This window comes from Ranitomeya variabilis, chromosome 5, assembly GCF_051348905.1.
Source record: "Ranitomeya variabilis isolate aRanVar5 chromosome 5, aRanVar5.hap1, whole genome shotgun sequence".
Taxonomy (NCBI): domain Eukaryota; kingdom Metazoa; phylum Chordata; class Amphibia; order Anura; family Dendrobatidae; genus Ranitomeya; species Ranitomeya variabilis.
This window is the reverse complement of record NC_135236.1, coordinates 690,689,123-690,704,672: the sequence shown is the minus strand read 5'-3', so window position 1 is coordinate 690,704,672 and position 15,550 is coordinate 690,689,123. Positions and strand designations below refer to the sequence as shown.

Here is a 15,550-nt window from a genome sequence, read left to right as displayed (position 1 = left end):
CCTGGCCAGGTTTTTCAGTTCATTTGCCGTCCATTATCCCAGATCTCCGTTGTCCGTATCCGCAGGTAAATCTCGAGCAAATACTCTTATCTCAGGTCCCTGTTCGGGCGCCAGAGAAATGTTGAGTCTTTATCTGTCCCTGTTCGGGCGCCAGAGAAATGTTGAGTCCTTATCTGTCCCTGGCTTCCTAACTGTAGGAATCCAAGTAATGACACGCAGCACAGAGGTTGTGTGATCATATACAGGGAAAGCCCAGGAGCACGTCTCTGACTCACTGGACTTTACCCCTCCTTTATATAGAAAAAAAACATACATTTACAGACATGCGTACAAGCGCTCATATTACACATCCTTTTACAATAACAGTCTATACAAGAGATAAGGCACGGCTTCTTGTATGTAGGTAAAGGTTACAATACAGGAAAGGAATGCGTCCATAAAAGGAAATGTCAACTTTGCTCTACTTTCTTGCTGATAAGCCAGACGTCTCAGCAGAAAGACATAATGGATTCTTTCAGTCTAATCTCTACAGTATACAGTGCAGAGTGATGGATGCAGGGTTGTGTGCAGTGTACCGTATACTGTGAAGGGTGATGGGTGCAGAGTGGTTTTCAGTGTACTGTAAACAGTGCAGGGTGATGGGTGCAGGGTGGTGTGCTGTGTACTGTATACAGTGCAGAGTGATGGATGCAGGGTGGCATGCAGTGTACTGTATACAGTGCAGGGTGATGGGTGCAGGGTGGTGTGCAGTGTGCTAAATACAGTGCAGGGTGATGGGTGCAGGGTGGTGTACAGTGTAGCATATACAGTGCAGGGTGATGGTTGCAGGGTGGTGTACAGTGTACTGTATACAGTGCAGAGTGATGGATGCAGGGTGGTGTGCAGTGTACTTAGTACAGTGCAGGGTGATGGGTGCACGGTGGTGTGCAGTGTACCGTATACTGTGAAGTGTGATGGGTGCAGAGTGGTGTACAGTGTAGCATATACAGTGCAGGGTGATGGGTGCAGGGTGGTGTTCAGTGTACTAAATACAGTGCAGGGTGATGGGTGCAGGGTGGTGTACAGTGTACTGTATACAGTGCAGAGTGGTGGATGCAGGGTGGTGTGCAGTGTACTGTATACAGTGCAGGGTGATGGGTGCAGGGTGGTGTACAGTGTACTGTATACAGTGCAGGGTGCAGGGTGGTGTGCAGTGTACTAAATACAGTGCGGGGTGATGGGTGCAGGGTGGTGTGCAGTGTACTGTATACAGTGCAGGGTGATGGGTGCAGGGTGGTGTACAGTGTACTAAATACAGTGCAGGGTGGTGTGCAGTGTACTGTATACAGTGCAGGGTGGTGTGCAGTGTACCAAATACAGTGCAGGGTGATGGGTGCAGGGTGGTGTACAGTGTACTGTATACAGTGCAGGGTGGTGTGCGGTGTACTGTATACAGTGCAGGGTGATGGGTGCAGGGTTGTGTACAGTGTACTGTATACAGTGCAGGGTGGTGTGCAGTGTACTGTATACAGTGCAGGGTGATGGGTGCAGGGTGGCATGCAGTGTACTGTATACAGTGCAGGGTGATGGGTGCAGGGTGGTGTGCAGTGTGCTAAATACAGTGCAGGGTGATGGGTGCAGGGTGGTGTACAGTGTAGCATATACAGTGCAGGGTGATGGGTGCACGGTGGTGTGCAGTGTACCGTATACTGTGAAGGGTGATGGGTACAGAGTGGTGTACAGTGTAGCATATACAGTGCAGGGTGATGGGTGCAGGGTGGTGTACAGTGTACTAAATACAGTGCAGGGTGATGGGTGCAGGGTGGTGTACAGTGTACTGTATACAGTGCAGAGTGGTGGATGCAGGGTAGTGTGCAGTGTACTGTATACAGTGCAGGGTGATGGGTGCAGGGTGGTGTACAGTGTACTGTATACAGTGCAGGGTGGTGTGCAGTGTACTAAATACAGTGCAGGGTGATGGGTGCAGGGTGGTGTACAGTGTACTGTATACAGTGCAGAGTGGTGGATGCAGGGTGGTGTGCAGTGTGCTGTATACAGTGCAGAGTGATGGATGCAGGGTGGTGTGCAGTGTACTTAGTACAGTGCAGGGTGATGGGTGCACGGTGGTGTGCAGTGTACCGTATACTGTGAAGTGTGATGGGTGCAGAGTGGTGTACAGTGTAGCATATACAGTGCAGGGTGATGGGTGCAGGGTGGTGTTCAGTGTACTAAATACAGTGCAGGGTGATGGGTGCAGGGTGGTGTACAGTGTACTGTATACAGTGCAGAGTGGTGGATGCAGGGTGGTGTGCAGTGTACTGTATACAGTGCAGGGTGATGGGTGCAGGGTGGTGTACAGTGTACTGTATACAGTGCAGGGTGCAGGGTGGTGTGCAGTGTACTAAATACAGTGCGGGGTGATGGGTGCAGGGTGGTGTGCAGTGTACTGTATACAGTGCAGGGTGATGGGTGCAGGGTGGTGTACAGTGTACTAAATACAGTGCAGGGTGGTGTGCAGTGTACTGTATACAGTGCAGGGTGGTGTGCAGTGTACCAAATACAGTGCAGGGTGATGGGTGCAGGGTGGTGTACAGTGTACTGTATACAGTGCAGGGTGGTGTGCGGTGTACTGTATACAGTGCAGGGTGATGGGTGCAGGGTTGTGTACAGTGTACTGTATACAGTGCAGGGTGGTGTGCAGTGTACTGTATACAGTGCAGGGTGATGGGTGCAGGGTGGCATGCAGTGTACTGTATACAGTGCAGGGTGATGGGTGCAGGGTGGTGTGCAGTGTGCTAAATACAGTGCAGGGTGATGGGTGCAGGGTGGTGTACAGTGTAGCATATACAGTGCAGGGTGATGGGTGCACGGTGGTGTGCAGTGTACCGTATACTGTGAAGGGTGATGGGTACAGAGTGGTGTACAGTGTAGCATATACAGTGCAGGGTGATGGGTGCAGGGTGGTGTACAGTGTACTAAATACAGTGCAGGGTGATGGGTGCAGGGTGGTGTACAGTGTACTGTATACAGTGCAGAGTGGTGGATGCAGGGTAGTGTGCAGTGTACTGTATACAGTGCAGGGTGATGGGTGCAGGGTGGTGTACAGTGTACTGTATACAGTGCAGGGTGGTGTGCAGTGTACTAAATACAGTGCAGGGTGATGGGTGCAGGGTGGTGTACAGTGTACTGTATACAGTGCAGAGTGGTGGATGCAGGGTGGTGTGCAGTGTGCTGTATACAGTGCAGGGTGATGGGTGCAGGGTGGTGTACAGTGTACTAAATACAGTGCAGGGTGGTGTGCAGTGTACTGTATACAGTGCAGGGTGATGTGCAGTGTACTAAATACAGTGCAGGGTGATGGGTGCAGGGTGGTGTACAGTGTACTGTATACAGTGCAGGGTGATGGGTGCAGGGTGGTGTGCAGTGTACTGTATACAGTGCAGGGTGATGGGTGCAGGGTGGTGTGCAGTGTACTGTATACAGTGCAGGGTGATGGGTGCAGGGTGGCATGCAGTGTACTGTATACAGTGCAGGGTGGTGTGCGGTGTACTGTATACAGTGCAGGGTGATGGGTGCAGGGTAGTGTGCAGTGTACTGTATACAGTGCAGGGTGATGGGTGCAGGGTGGTGTGCAGTGTGCTAAATACAGTGCAGGGTGATGGGTGCAGGGTGGTGTACAGTGTAGCATATACAGTGCAGGGTGATGGTTGCAGGGTGGTGTGCAGTGTACTTAGTACAGTGCAGGGTGATGGGTGCACGGTGGTATGCAGTGTACCGTATACTGTGAAGGGTGCAGAGTGGTGTACAGTGTAGCATATACAGTGCAGGGTGATGGGTGCAGGGTGGTGTACAGTGTACTAAATACAGTGCAGGGTGATGGGTGCAGGGTGGTGTACAGTGTACTGTATACAGTGCAGAGTGGTGGATGCAGGGTGGTGTGCAGTGTACTATATACAGTGCAGGGTGATGGGTGCAGGGTGGTGTCCAGTGTACTGTATACGGTGCAGGGTGGTGTGCAGTGTACTAAATACACTGCAGGGTGATGGGTGCAGGGTGGTGTACAGTGTACTGTATACAGTGCAGAGTGGTGGATGCAGGGTGGTGTGCAGTGTACTGTATACAGTACAGGGTGATGGGTGCAGGGTGGTGTACAGTGTACTAAATACAGTGCAGGGTGGTGTGCAGTGTACTAAATACAGTGCAGGGTGATGGGTGCAGGGTGGTGTACAGTGTACTGTATACAGTGCAGGGTGGTGTGCGGTGTACTGTATACAGTGCAGGGTGATGGGTGCAGGGTGGTGTGCAGTGTACTGTATACAGTGCAGGGTGATGGGTGCAGGGTGGTGTACAGTGTACTGTATACAGTGCAGGGTGATGGTTGCAGAGTGGTGTACAGTGTACTGTATACAGTGCAGAGTGATGGGTGCACGGTGGTGTGCAGTGTACCGTATACTGTGAAGGGTGATGGGTACAGAGTGGTGTACAGTGTAGCATATACAGTGCAGGGTGATGGGTGCAGGGTGGTGTACAGTGTACTGTATACAGTGCAGAGTGGTGGATGCAGGGTGGTGTGCAGTGTACTGTATACAGTGCAGGGTGATGGGTGCAGGGTGGTGTACAGTGTACTGTATACAGTGCAGGGTGCAGGGTGGTGTGCAGTGTACTAAATACAGTGCAGGGTGATGGGTGCAGGGTGGTGTACAGTGTACTGTATACAGTGCAGAGTGGTGGATGCAGGGTGGTGTACAGTGTACTCAATACAGTGCAGGGTGGTGTGCAGTGTACTGTATACAGTGCAGGGTGGTGTGCAGTGTACTAAATACAGTGCAGGGTGATGGGTGCAGGGTGGTGTGCAGTGTACTGTATACAGTGCAGGGTGGTGTGCAGTGCACTGTATACAGTGCAGGGTGATGGGTGCAGGGTGGTGTGCAGTGTACTGTATACAGTGCAGGGTGGTGTGCAGTGTACTGTATACAGTGCAGGGTGATGGGTGCAGGGTGGTGTACAGTGTACTAAATACAGTGCAGGGTGGTGTGCAGTGTACTAAATATAGTGCAGGGTGATGGGTGCAGGGTGGTGTACAGTGTACTGTATACAGTGCAGGGTGGTGTGCGGTGTACTGTATACAGTGCAGGGTGATGGGTGCAGGGTGGTGTGCAGTGTACTGTATACAGTGCAGGGTGATGGGTGCAGGGTGGTGTACAGTGTACTGTATACAGTGCAGAGTGGTGGATGCAGGGTGGTGTGCAGTGTACTGTATACAGTGCAGGGTGATGGGTGCAGGGTGGTGTACAGTGTACTGTATACAGTGCAGGGTGCAGGGTGGTGTGCAGTGTACTAAATACAGTGCAGGGTGATGGGTGCAGGGTGGTGTACAGTGTACTGTATACAGTGCAGAGTGGTGGATGCAGGGTGGTGTACAGTGTACTAAATACAGTGCAGGGTGGTGTGCAGTGTACTGTATACAGTGCAGGGTGGTGTGCAGTGTACTAAATACAGTGCAGGGTGATGGGTGCAGGGTGGTGTGCAGTGTACTGTATACAGTGCAGGGTGGTGTGCAGTGCACTGTATACAGTGCAGGGTGATGGGTGCAGGGTGGTGTGCAGTGTACTGCATACAGTGCAGGGTGGTGTGCAGTGTACTGTATACAGTGCAGGGTGATGGGTGCAGGGTGGTGTACAGTGTACTGTATACAGTGCAGAGTGGTGGATGCAGGGTGGTGTGCAGTGTACTGTATACAGTGCAGGGTGATGGGTGCAGGGTGGTGTACAGTGTACTGTATACAGTGCAGGGTGCAGGGTGGTGTGCAGTGTACTAAATACAGTGCAGGGTGATGGGTGCAGGGTGGTGTACAGTGTACTGTATACAGTGCAGAGTGGTGGATGCAGGGTGGTGTACAGTGTACTAAATACAGTGCAGGGTGGTGTGCAGTGTACTGTATACAGTGCAGGGTGGTGTGCAGTGTACTAAATACAGTGCAGGGTGATGGGTGCAGGGTGGTGTGCAGTGTACTGTATACAGTGCAGGGTGGTGTGCAGTGCACTGTATACAGTGCAGGGTGATGGGTGCAGGGTGGTGTGCAGTGTACTGCATACAGTGCAGGGTGGTGTGCAGTGTACTGTATACAGTGCAGGGTGATGGGTGCAGGGTGGTGTACAGTGTACTAAATACAGTGCAGGGTGGTGTGCAGTGTACTAAATACAGTGCAGGGTGATGGGTGCAGGGTGGTGTACAGTGTACTGTATACAGTGCAGGGTGGTGTGCGGTGTACTGTATACAGTGCAGGGTGATGGATGCAGGGTGGTGTACAGTGTACTAAATACAGTGCAGGGTGGTGTGCAGTGTACTAAATACAGTGCAGGGTGATGGGTGCAGGGTGGTGTACAGTGTACTGTATACAGTGCAGGGTGGTGTGCGGTGTACTGTGTACTGTATACAGTGCAGGGTGATGGGTGCAGGGTGGTGTGCAGTGTACTGTATACAGTGCAGGGTGATGGGTGCAGGGTGGTGTACAGTGTACTAAATACAGTGCAGGGTGGTGTGCAGTGTACTAAATACAGTGCAGGGTGATGGGTGCAGGGTGGTGTACAGTGTACTGTATACAGTGCAGGGTGGTGTGCGGTGTACTGTGTACTGTATACAGTGCAGGGTGATGGGTGCAGGGTGGTGTGCAGTGTACTGTATACAGTGCAGGGTGATGGGTGCAGGGTGGTGTACAGTGTACTAAATACAGTGCAGGGTGGTGTGCAGTGTACTAAATACAGTGCAGGGTGATGGGTGCAGGGTGGTGTACAGTGTACTGTACACAGTGCAGGGTGGTGTGCGGTGTACTGTATACAGTGCAGGGTGATGGGTGCAGGGTGGTGTGCAGTGTACTGTATACAGTGCAGGGTGATGGGTGCAGGGTGGTGTACAGTGTACTGTATACAGTGCAGGGTGATGGTTGCAGAGTGGTGTACAGTGTACTGTATACAGTGCAGAGTGATGGGTGCACGGTGGTGTGCAGTGTACCGTATACTGTGAAGGGTGATGGGTACAGAGTGGTGTACAGTGTAGCATATACAGTGCAGGGTGATGGGTGCAGGGTGGTGTGCAGTGTACTGTATACAGTGCAGGGTGATGGGTGCAGGGTGGTGTGCAGTGTACTGTATACAGTGCAGGGTGATGTGCAGTGTACTGTATACAGTGCAGTGTGATGGGTGCAGGGTGGTGTGCAGTGTACTGTATACAGTGCAGGGTGATGTGCAGTGTACTGTATACAGTGCAGGGTGATGGGTGCAGGGTGGTGTGCAGTGTACTGTATACAGTGATGGGTGCAGGGTGGTGTGCAGTGTACTAAATACAGTGCAGGGTGATGGGTGCAGGGTGGTGTGCAGTGTACTGTATACAGTGCAGGGTGGTGTGCAGTGTACTGTATGCAGTGCAGGGTGATGTGCAGTGTACTGTATACAGTGCAGGGTGATGGGTGCAGGGTGGTGTGCAGTGTACTGTATACAGTGATGGGTGCAGGGTGGTGTGCAGTGTACTAAATACAGTGCAGGGTGATGGGTGCAGGGTGGTGTGCAGTGTACTGTATACAGTGCAGGGTGATGGGTGCAGGGTGGTGTGCAGTGCACTGTATACAGTGCAGGGTGATGGGTGCAGGGTGGTGTGCAGTGCAGGGTGATTGGCAGTCACACTAATTTGGTGCCTTCGCCTGGCACAGAATGATGTCATTATGGGGAGGGTCTCTGTGTGCTCCTCACATTGATGTCTGTAGGGCGGAGGGAGGAGGCGCTGATCTGGATTTTCACATTCATCTCTTGCTTCTGGAATGAGGCTTTTTGTAGACATTTATCTGTAACATCTGAGACTGGGATAATCCCTGCAGCCCCCGTCCTCAGCCTGCACAGACCCCCGATGCCCCCATGTGACTCCCTGACTGACAGCTGCTCACATCTTTGGTCCTGCTATTGTCTGCTGACATTTCTCTTCCATGGATTCCGGCAGCTCAATGCCTCCTGTGCTCCTGTGCCTGTTCCTCCTGCTACGGGTAAGACAACCCCCATCATCCAGCGTGTGGGGAGTGGGCTCGGGGCATTGCCTGGTGCTTTGGGTGCAGATGTAGATTCATCCAAATAATGAATAATGGGGCAGAAAATAATACATCTGTTACTGGCCCTCAGCAGAATCCTCCGGTGGGCCCCTGTGCAGGAGTGGACCACCATCCTCTTATATGAGCAGTACTTGGCACTGTATTCTTGAATCACTACGTACAGACATAGGCGGCATCGTATTCATTTAACAATGTATCCAGTTCATTGTAAGATACATTTGTGATTGAGGATATTATCACATTTGCATGTAGCTGAAAAGTGGGGCCATGGAGTTGGTTACTGGTGGGCCCTTGGCACCCCAGTCCGACGCTGTACATAGTGGGTGCAGAATGTATTCAGACTCCTTTACATTTTTCACTCTTTGTTTCATTGCAGCCATTTGGTAAATTCAAAAAAGTAAAAAAAAAATTTCTCATTAATGTACACTCTGCACCCCATCTTGACTGAAAAAAAAACAGAAATGTAGAAATGTTTGCAAATGTATTAAACAAGAAAAACTGAAATCTCCCATGGTCCTAAGTCTTCAGCCCCTTTGCCCAGTATTGAGGAGAAGCCCCTTTGAGCTAGATCAGCTATGAGTCTTCTTGGGAATGATTCAACAAGTTTTTCACCCCTGGATTTGGGGATCCTCGGCCATTCTTCCTTGCAGATCCTCTCCAGTTCTTCAGGTTGGATGGTGAACGTTGGTGGACGCCATTTTCAGGTCTCCAGAGATGCTCCATTGGGTTTAGGTCAGGGCTCTGGCTGGGCCGGTCAAGAATGGTCACAGAGTTGTTCTGAAGCTGCTCCTTTGTTATTTTAGCTGTGTGTGTGTCTGGTCATTGTCTGGTTGGAAGGTGAACCTTCGGCCAAGTCTGAGGTCCAGAGCCTCTGGAAGAGGTTTTCATCCAGAATATCTCTGTACTTGGCTGCAGCGCAGTACAGAACGTAGAGGACAGGCAGGGGACGTTCAGCTGCGTGGGACCAGTTCTGGCAGTGGGTGCAGCAGTACAGTGTAGAAAATAGCGGACAGGCAGACAGAAGCTACATCTAATCATTAGCATCAAGTGTAGATGAATAAACATGTCCACAGATCTTTGCCTGATTCATTTTAAAAACTGTTTTCTATACTTATGGGGTCCGCTCAGCCACTGTAACATCTGTGCCATCTCCTGTCCCCTCCGTCACTGCTTCAGCCACCAGAGAGACATGTGACAGCATCAGTCCTGCTTTATTCCCAGGACTTCTGGTGCCTCTAGATCAGGAAGCTACGGTATTAATTGTATGGCTTGATTACTCCTTTCTGATAGCCTGGAAGGGTGGGGTTGTCTGCAATTTAAACTCCTGATTACATCTCCTCAGTACACAGACAGCAGAGCGCATGAAAAAAAGATCCGGTACTTAGGTAAATGCGGGATCCATCCTGCCCCCCACGGTGACCGTAACTGGGGCAGTCCTGACTCTAATACTGAAATCTTACCGTTTGTCAAGTGACATCATGTGGATAAGGGCTGCACACCAATACAAGGAAAGGCGGCCGCCCCTTTATAGGAAAAAAATGCAAACGGACTGAAAAAATTATATATACAGCAGTCTACAGGTTGGGGCTCGGAGCAGTGACTGGAGGTCTAGAAAGAACATTATTAGTAGTATTATATTGCACTACTATATGGCGGTAGTATGGCAGATTTATATGGCACATCTGTATGACACATCTATATGGCACATCTGTATGGCACATCTGTATGGCACATCTATATGGCACATCTATATGGCACATCTGTATGACACATCTATATGGCACATCTGTATGGCACATCTATATGGCACATTTATATGACACATCTACACTCACCGGCCACTTTATTAGGTACACCATGCTAGTAACGGGTTGGACCCCTTTTGCCTTCAGAACTGCCTCAATTCTTCGTGGCATAGATTCAACAAGGTGCTGGAAGCATTCCTCAGAGATTTTGGTCCATATTGACATGATGGCATCACACAGTTGCCGCAGATTTGTCGGCTGCACATCCCAAAGATGCTCCATACAAGGCAGGATGGATCCATGCTTTCATGTTGTTTACGCCAAATTCTGACCCTACCATCCGAATGTCGCAGCAGAAATCGAGACTCATCAGACCAAGCAACGTTTTTCCAATCTTCTACTGTCCAATTTCGATGAGCTTGTACAAATTGTAGCCTCAGTTTCCTGTTCTTAGCTGAAAGGAGTGGTACCCGGTGTGGTCTTCTGCTGCTGTAGCCCATCTGCCTCAAAGTTCGACGCACTGTGCGTTCAGAGATGCTCTTAGGCCTACCTTGGTTGTAACGGGTGGCGATTTGAGTCACTGTTGCCTTTCTATCAGCTCGAACCAGTCTGCCCATTCTCCTCTGACCTCTGGCATCAACAAGGCATTTCCGCCCACAGAACTGCCGCTCACTGGATTTTTTTTCTTTTTCGGACCATTCTCTGTAAACCCTAGAGATGGTTGTGCGTGAAAATCCCAGTAGATCAGCAGTTTCTGAAATACTCAGACCAGCCCTTCTGGCACCAACAACCATGCCACGTTCAAAGGCACTCAAATCACCTTTCTTCCCCATACTGATGCTCGGTTTGAACTGCAGGAGATTGTCTTGACCATGTCTACATGCCTAAATGCACTGAGTTGCCGCCATGTGATTGGCTGATTAGAAATTAAGTGTTAACAAGAAGTTGGACAGGTGTACCTAATAAAGTGGCCGGTGAGTGTATATGGCACATTTATATGGCACATCTATATGACACATTTATATGGCAGATTTATATGGCACATCTATATGGCACATTTATATGACACATCTGTATGGCACATCTATATGGCACATCTGTATGGCACATTTATATGGCACATTTATATGGCACATCTATATGGCACATCTGTATGGCACATTTATATGGCACATTTATATGGCACATCTATATGGCACATTTATATGGCACATCTGTATGGCACATCTGTATGGCACATCTGTATGGCACATCTATATGGCACATCTGTATGGCACATTTATATGGCACATCTATATGGCACATCTATATGGCACATTTATATGGCACATCTATATGGCACATTTGTATGGCACATCTGTATGGCACATCTATATGGCACATTTATATGGCACATTTATATGGCACATCTGTATGGCACATCTGTATGGCACATCTGTATGGCACATCTATATGGCACATCTATATGGCACATTTATATGGCACATTTATAAGGCACATTTATATGGCACATCTATATGGCACATCTGTATGGCACATCTATATGGCACATCTGTATGGCACATCTGTATGGCACATCTGTATGGCACATTTATATGGCACATCTGTATGGCACATCTGTATGGCACATCTATATGGCACATCTATATGGCACATTTATATGGCACATTTATATGACACATCTATATGGCACATTTATATGGCACATTTATATGACACATCTATATGGCACATCTGTATGGCACATCTATATGGCACATCTGTATGGCACATTTATATGGCACATTTATATGACACATCTATATGGCACATCTATATGGCACATCTGTATGGCACATCTATATGGCACATCTGTATGGCACATCTATATGGCACATCTGTATGGCACATCTATATGGCACATTTATATGGCACATCTGTATGGCACATTTATATGGCACATCTGTATGGCACATCTATATGGCACATCTATATGACACATCTGTATGGCACATCTGTATGGCACATCTATATGGCACATTTATATGGCACATCTATATGGCACATTTATATGATACATCTATATGATACATTTATAAGGCACATCTGTATGACACATCTATATGGCACATCTGTATGGCACATCTATATGGCACATCTGTATGGCACATTTATATGATACATTTATATGGCACATCTATATGGCACATCTGTATGGCACATCTATATGGCACATTTATATGGCACATCTGTATGGCACATTTATATGATACATTTATATGGCACATCTATATGGCACATCTGTATGGCACATCTATATGGCACATCTATATGGCACATCTATATGGCACATCTGTATGGCACATCTGTATGGCACATTTATATGGCACATTTATATGACACATCTGTATGGCACATTTATATGGCACATTTATATGGCACATCTATATGACACATCTACACTCACTGGCCACTTTATTAGGTACACCTGTCCAACTTCTTGTTAACACTTAATTTCTAATCAGCCAATCACATGTTGGCAACTCAGTGCATTTAGGCATGTAGACATGGTCAAGACAATCTCCTGCAGTTCAAACCGAGCATCAGTATGGGGAAGAAAGGTGATTTGAGCGCCTTTGAACGTGGCATGGTTGTTGGTGCCAGAAGGGCTGGTCTGAGTATTTCAGAAACTGCTGATCTACTGGGATTTTCACGCACAACCATCTCTAGGGTTTACAGAGAATGGTCCGAAAAAGAAAAAAAATCCAGTGAGCGGCAGTTCTGTGGGCGGAAATGCCTTGTTGATGCCAGAGGTCAGAGGAGAATGGGCAGACTGGTTCGAGCTGATAGAAAGGCAACAGTGACTCAAATCGCCACCCGTTACAACCAAGGTAGGCCTAAGAGCATCTCTGAACGCACAGTGCGTCGAACTTTGAGGCAGATGGGCTACAGCAGCAGAAGACCACACCGGGTACCACTCCTTTCAGCTAAGAACAGGAAACTGAGGCTACAATTTGTACAAGCTCATCGAAATTGGACAGTAGAAGATTGGAAAAACGTTGCTTGGTCTGATGAGTCTCGATTTCTGCTGCGACATTCGGATGGTAGGGTCAGAATTTGGCGTAAACAACATGAAAGCATGGATCCATCCTGCCTTGTATGGAGCATCTTTGGGATGTGCAGCCGACAAATCTGCGGCAACTGTGTGATGCCATCATGTCAATATGGACCAAAATCTCTGAGGAATGCTTCCAGCACCTTGTTGAATCTATGCCACGAAGAATTGAGGCAGTTCTGAAGGCAAAAGGGGGTCCAACCCGTTACTAGCATGGTGTACCTAATAAAGTGGCCGGTGAGTGTATATGGCACATTTATAAGGCACATTTATATGACACATCTGTATGGCACATCTATATGGCACATCTATATGGCACATCTATATGACACATTTATATGGCACATTTATATGGCACATCTGTATGGCACATTTATATGGCACATTTATATGGCACATCTGTATGACACATCTGTATGACACATCTATATGGCACATCTATATGGCACATCTGTATGGCACATCTATATGGCACATTTATATGGCACATCTATATGGCACATTTGTATGGTATATTTATATGGCACATCTGTATGGCACATTTATATGGCACATCTGTATGGCACATCTATATGGCACATTTATATGGCACATTTATATGGCACATCTGTATGGCACATTTATATGGCACATTTATATGGCACATCTGTATGACACATCTGTATGACACATCTATATGGCACATCTATATGGCACATCTGTATGGCACATCTATATGGCACATTTATATGGCACATCTATATGGCACATTTATATGGCACATCTATATGGCACATTTGTATGGTATATTTATATGGCACATCTGTATGGCACATTTATATGGCACATCTATATGGCACATCTATATGGCACATTTATATGGCACATCTATATGGTACATTTATATGGCACATCTGTATGGCACATTTATATGGCACATCTGTATGGCACATCTATATGGCACATCTATATGGCACATCTGTATGGCACATTTATATAGCACATTTATATGGCACATCTATATGGCACATTTATATGGCACATCTATATGACACATCTATATGGCACATTTATATGGCACATCTATATGGCACATTTATATGGCACATCTATATGGCACATCTATATGGCACATTTATATGGCACATTTATATGGCACATCTATATGGCACATTTATATGGCACATCTGTATGGCACATTTATATGGCACATTTATATGATACATCTATATGGCACATTTGTATGGTACATTTATATGGCACATCTGTATGGCACATTTATATGATACATTTATAAGGCACATTTCTATGGTACATTTATATGGCACATTTATAAGGCACATTTGTATGGTACATTTATAAGGCACATTTCTATGGTACATTTATATGGCACATTTATAAGGCACATTTGTATGGTACATTTATAAGGCACATTTACGTGGTGCTGTACTTGCACAATTATCTGCATTTCATTAAGGAGTGAGTGGGAAACAAAGTGGCAAATTCTGCTGATGATCCTGAACCTTCACCCTTGAGTTTTCTTTAATAATGTGGAATACAGAGTGCGGGGGAGGACAGACAGCAAGCGGGAAAGCAGATGTAAAAAGGGCAGGGTCAGATGGCGCCGATTCTCTCATCTGACACTGATCATAATGTGATCCACTTCTCTCAGATTAAGAGAAGCTTCTCCATTCTGTCAGGAAAATAATTTATCTATTTTACTCACTGATATAGCGCTATTAATTCCACAGCACTTTGCAGCAAGATGTTGTCCTTGGTGGGATTTGCACCCAGGATCCCAGCGCTGTAGTTGGACTGTACTGAGATTATTATTATTATACATTTTTATAGCGCCTTTTATCCCATGGCGCTTTACATGTGAAAGGGGCAAATATAGACAAGTACAATAAACATGAGCAAAACAAGGCACACACAAGTACAGAAGGAGAGAGGATCCTGCCCACGAGGGCTCACAGTCTACAGGGGATGGGTGAGGATACACTAGGAGAGAGTAGAGCTGGTTGTGTGGCGGTTCAGTAAATTGAGGATCACTGCAGGTTGTAGGTTTGTCGGAAGAGGTGAGTCTTCAGGTTCTTTTTGAAGGTTTCTGTGGTAGGCGAGAGTCGGATGTGTTGGGATAGAGAATTCCAGAGTATGGGGGAAGCACGGGAGAAGTCTTGTATGTGGATGTGGGAAAAAGAGATAAAAGGGGAGTAGAAAAGGAGATCTTGAGAGGAACGAAGGTTGCGTGTAGGTAAGTACCGGGAGACCATGTAACAGATATATGGAGGAGACAGGTTGTGGATGGCTTTATATGTCATAGTTAGGGTTTTGAACTGGAGCCTCTGGACAGTAGGAAGCCAGTGAAGGGCTTGGCATAGAGGAGAGGCTGGAGAGTACCAGAGTGCTAGAGGGGAAGCCAGAGAGTAGGAGGTTGCAGAAGTTGAGGCGGGAGATGATAAGGGCGTGAGCTAGTGTTTTTGCGGTGTCGCGGTCAAGGAATGCACGGGTCCTGGAAATGTTTTTGAGTTGGAGTTGACAGGAGGAAGCAAAGGCTTGGATATGTGGCTTGAAAGAGAGGGCAGAGTCAAGGATCACCCAGAGGCACTGAGCATGTGGGACTGGGTGAAGTGAGCAGCCATTGACATTGATGGATAG

At 47.7% G+C, this 15,550-nt stretch overlaps 1 protein-coding gene across 4 annotated transcripts in view; it reads left to right on the top strand.

Moving 5' to 3' along the window:
* The first annotated feature begins 7,734 nt into the window (after window positions 1-7,734).
* Window positions 7,735-15,550, top strand: part of PTPRO (protein tyrosine phosphatase receptor type O) — a 555,000-nt gene continuing 547,184 nt past the window's right edge. For all 4 annotated transcript variants that reach the window (XR_013215987.1, XM_077267281.1, XM_077267279.1 and 1 more), the window contains exon 1: window positions 7,735-8,011. Coding sequence is in view for 3 of the 4 variants with exons in the window: in XM_077267281.1 (XP_077123396.1) it covers window positions 7,879-8,011 (133 nt within the window). In the remaining variant the exon portion in view is untranslated. The remainder of the gene's footprint in view (window positions 8,012-15,550) is intronic.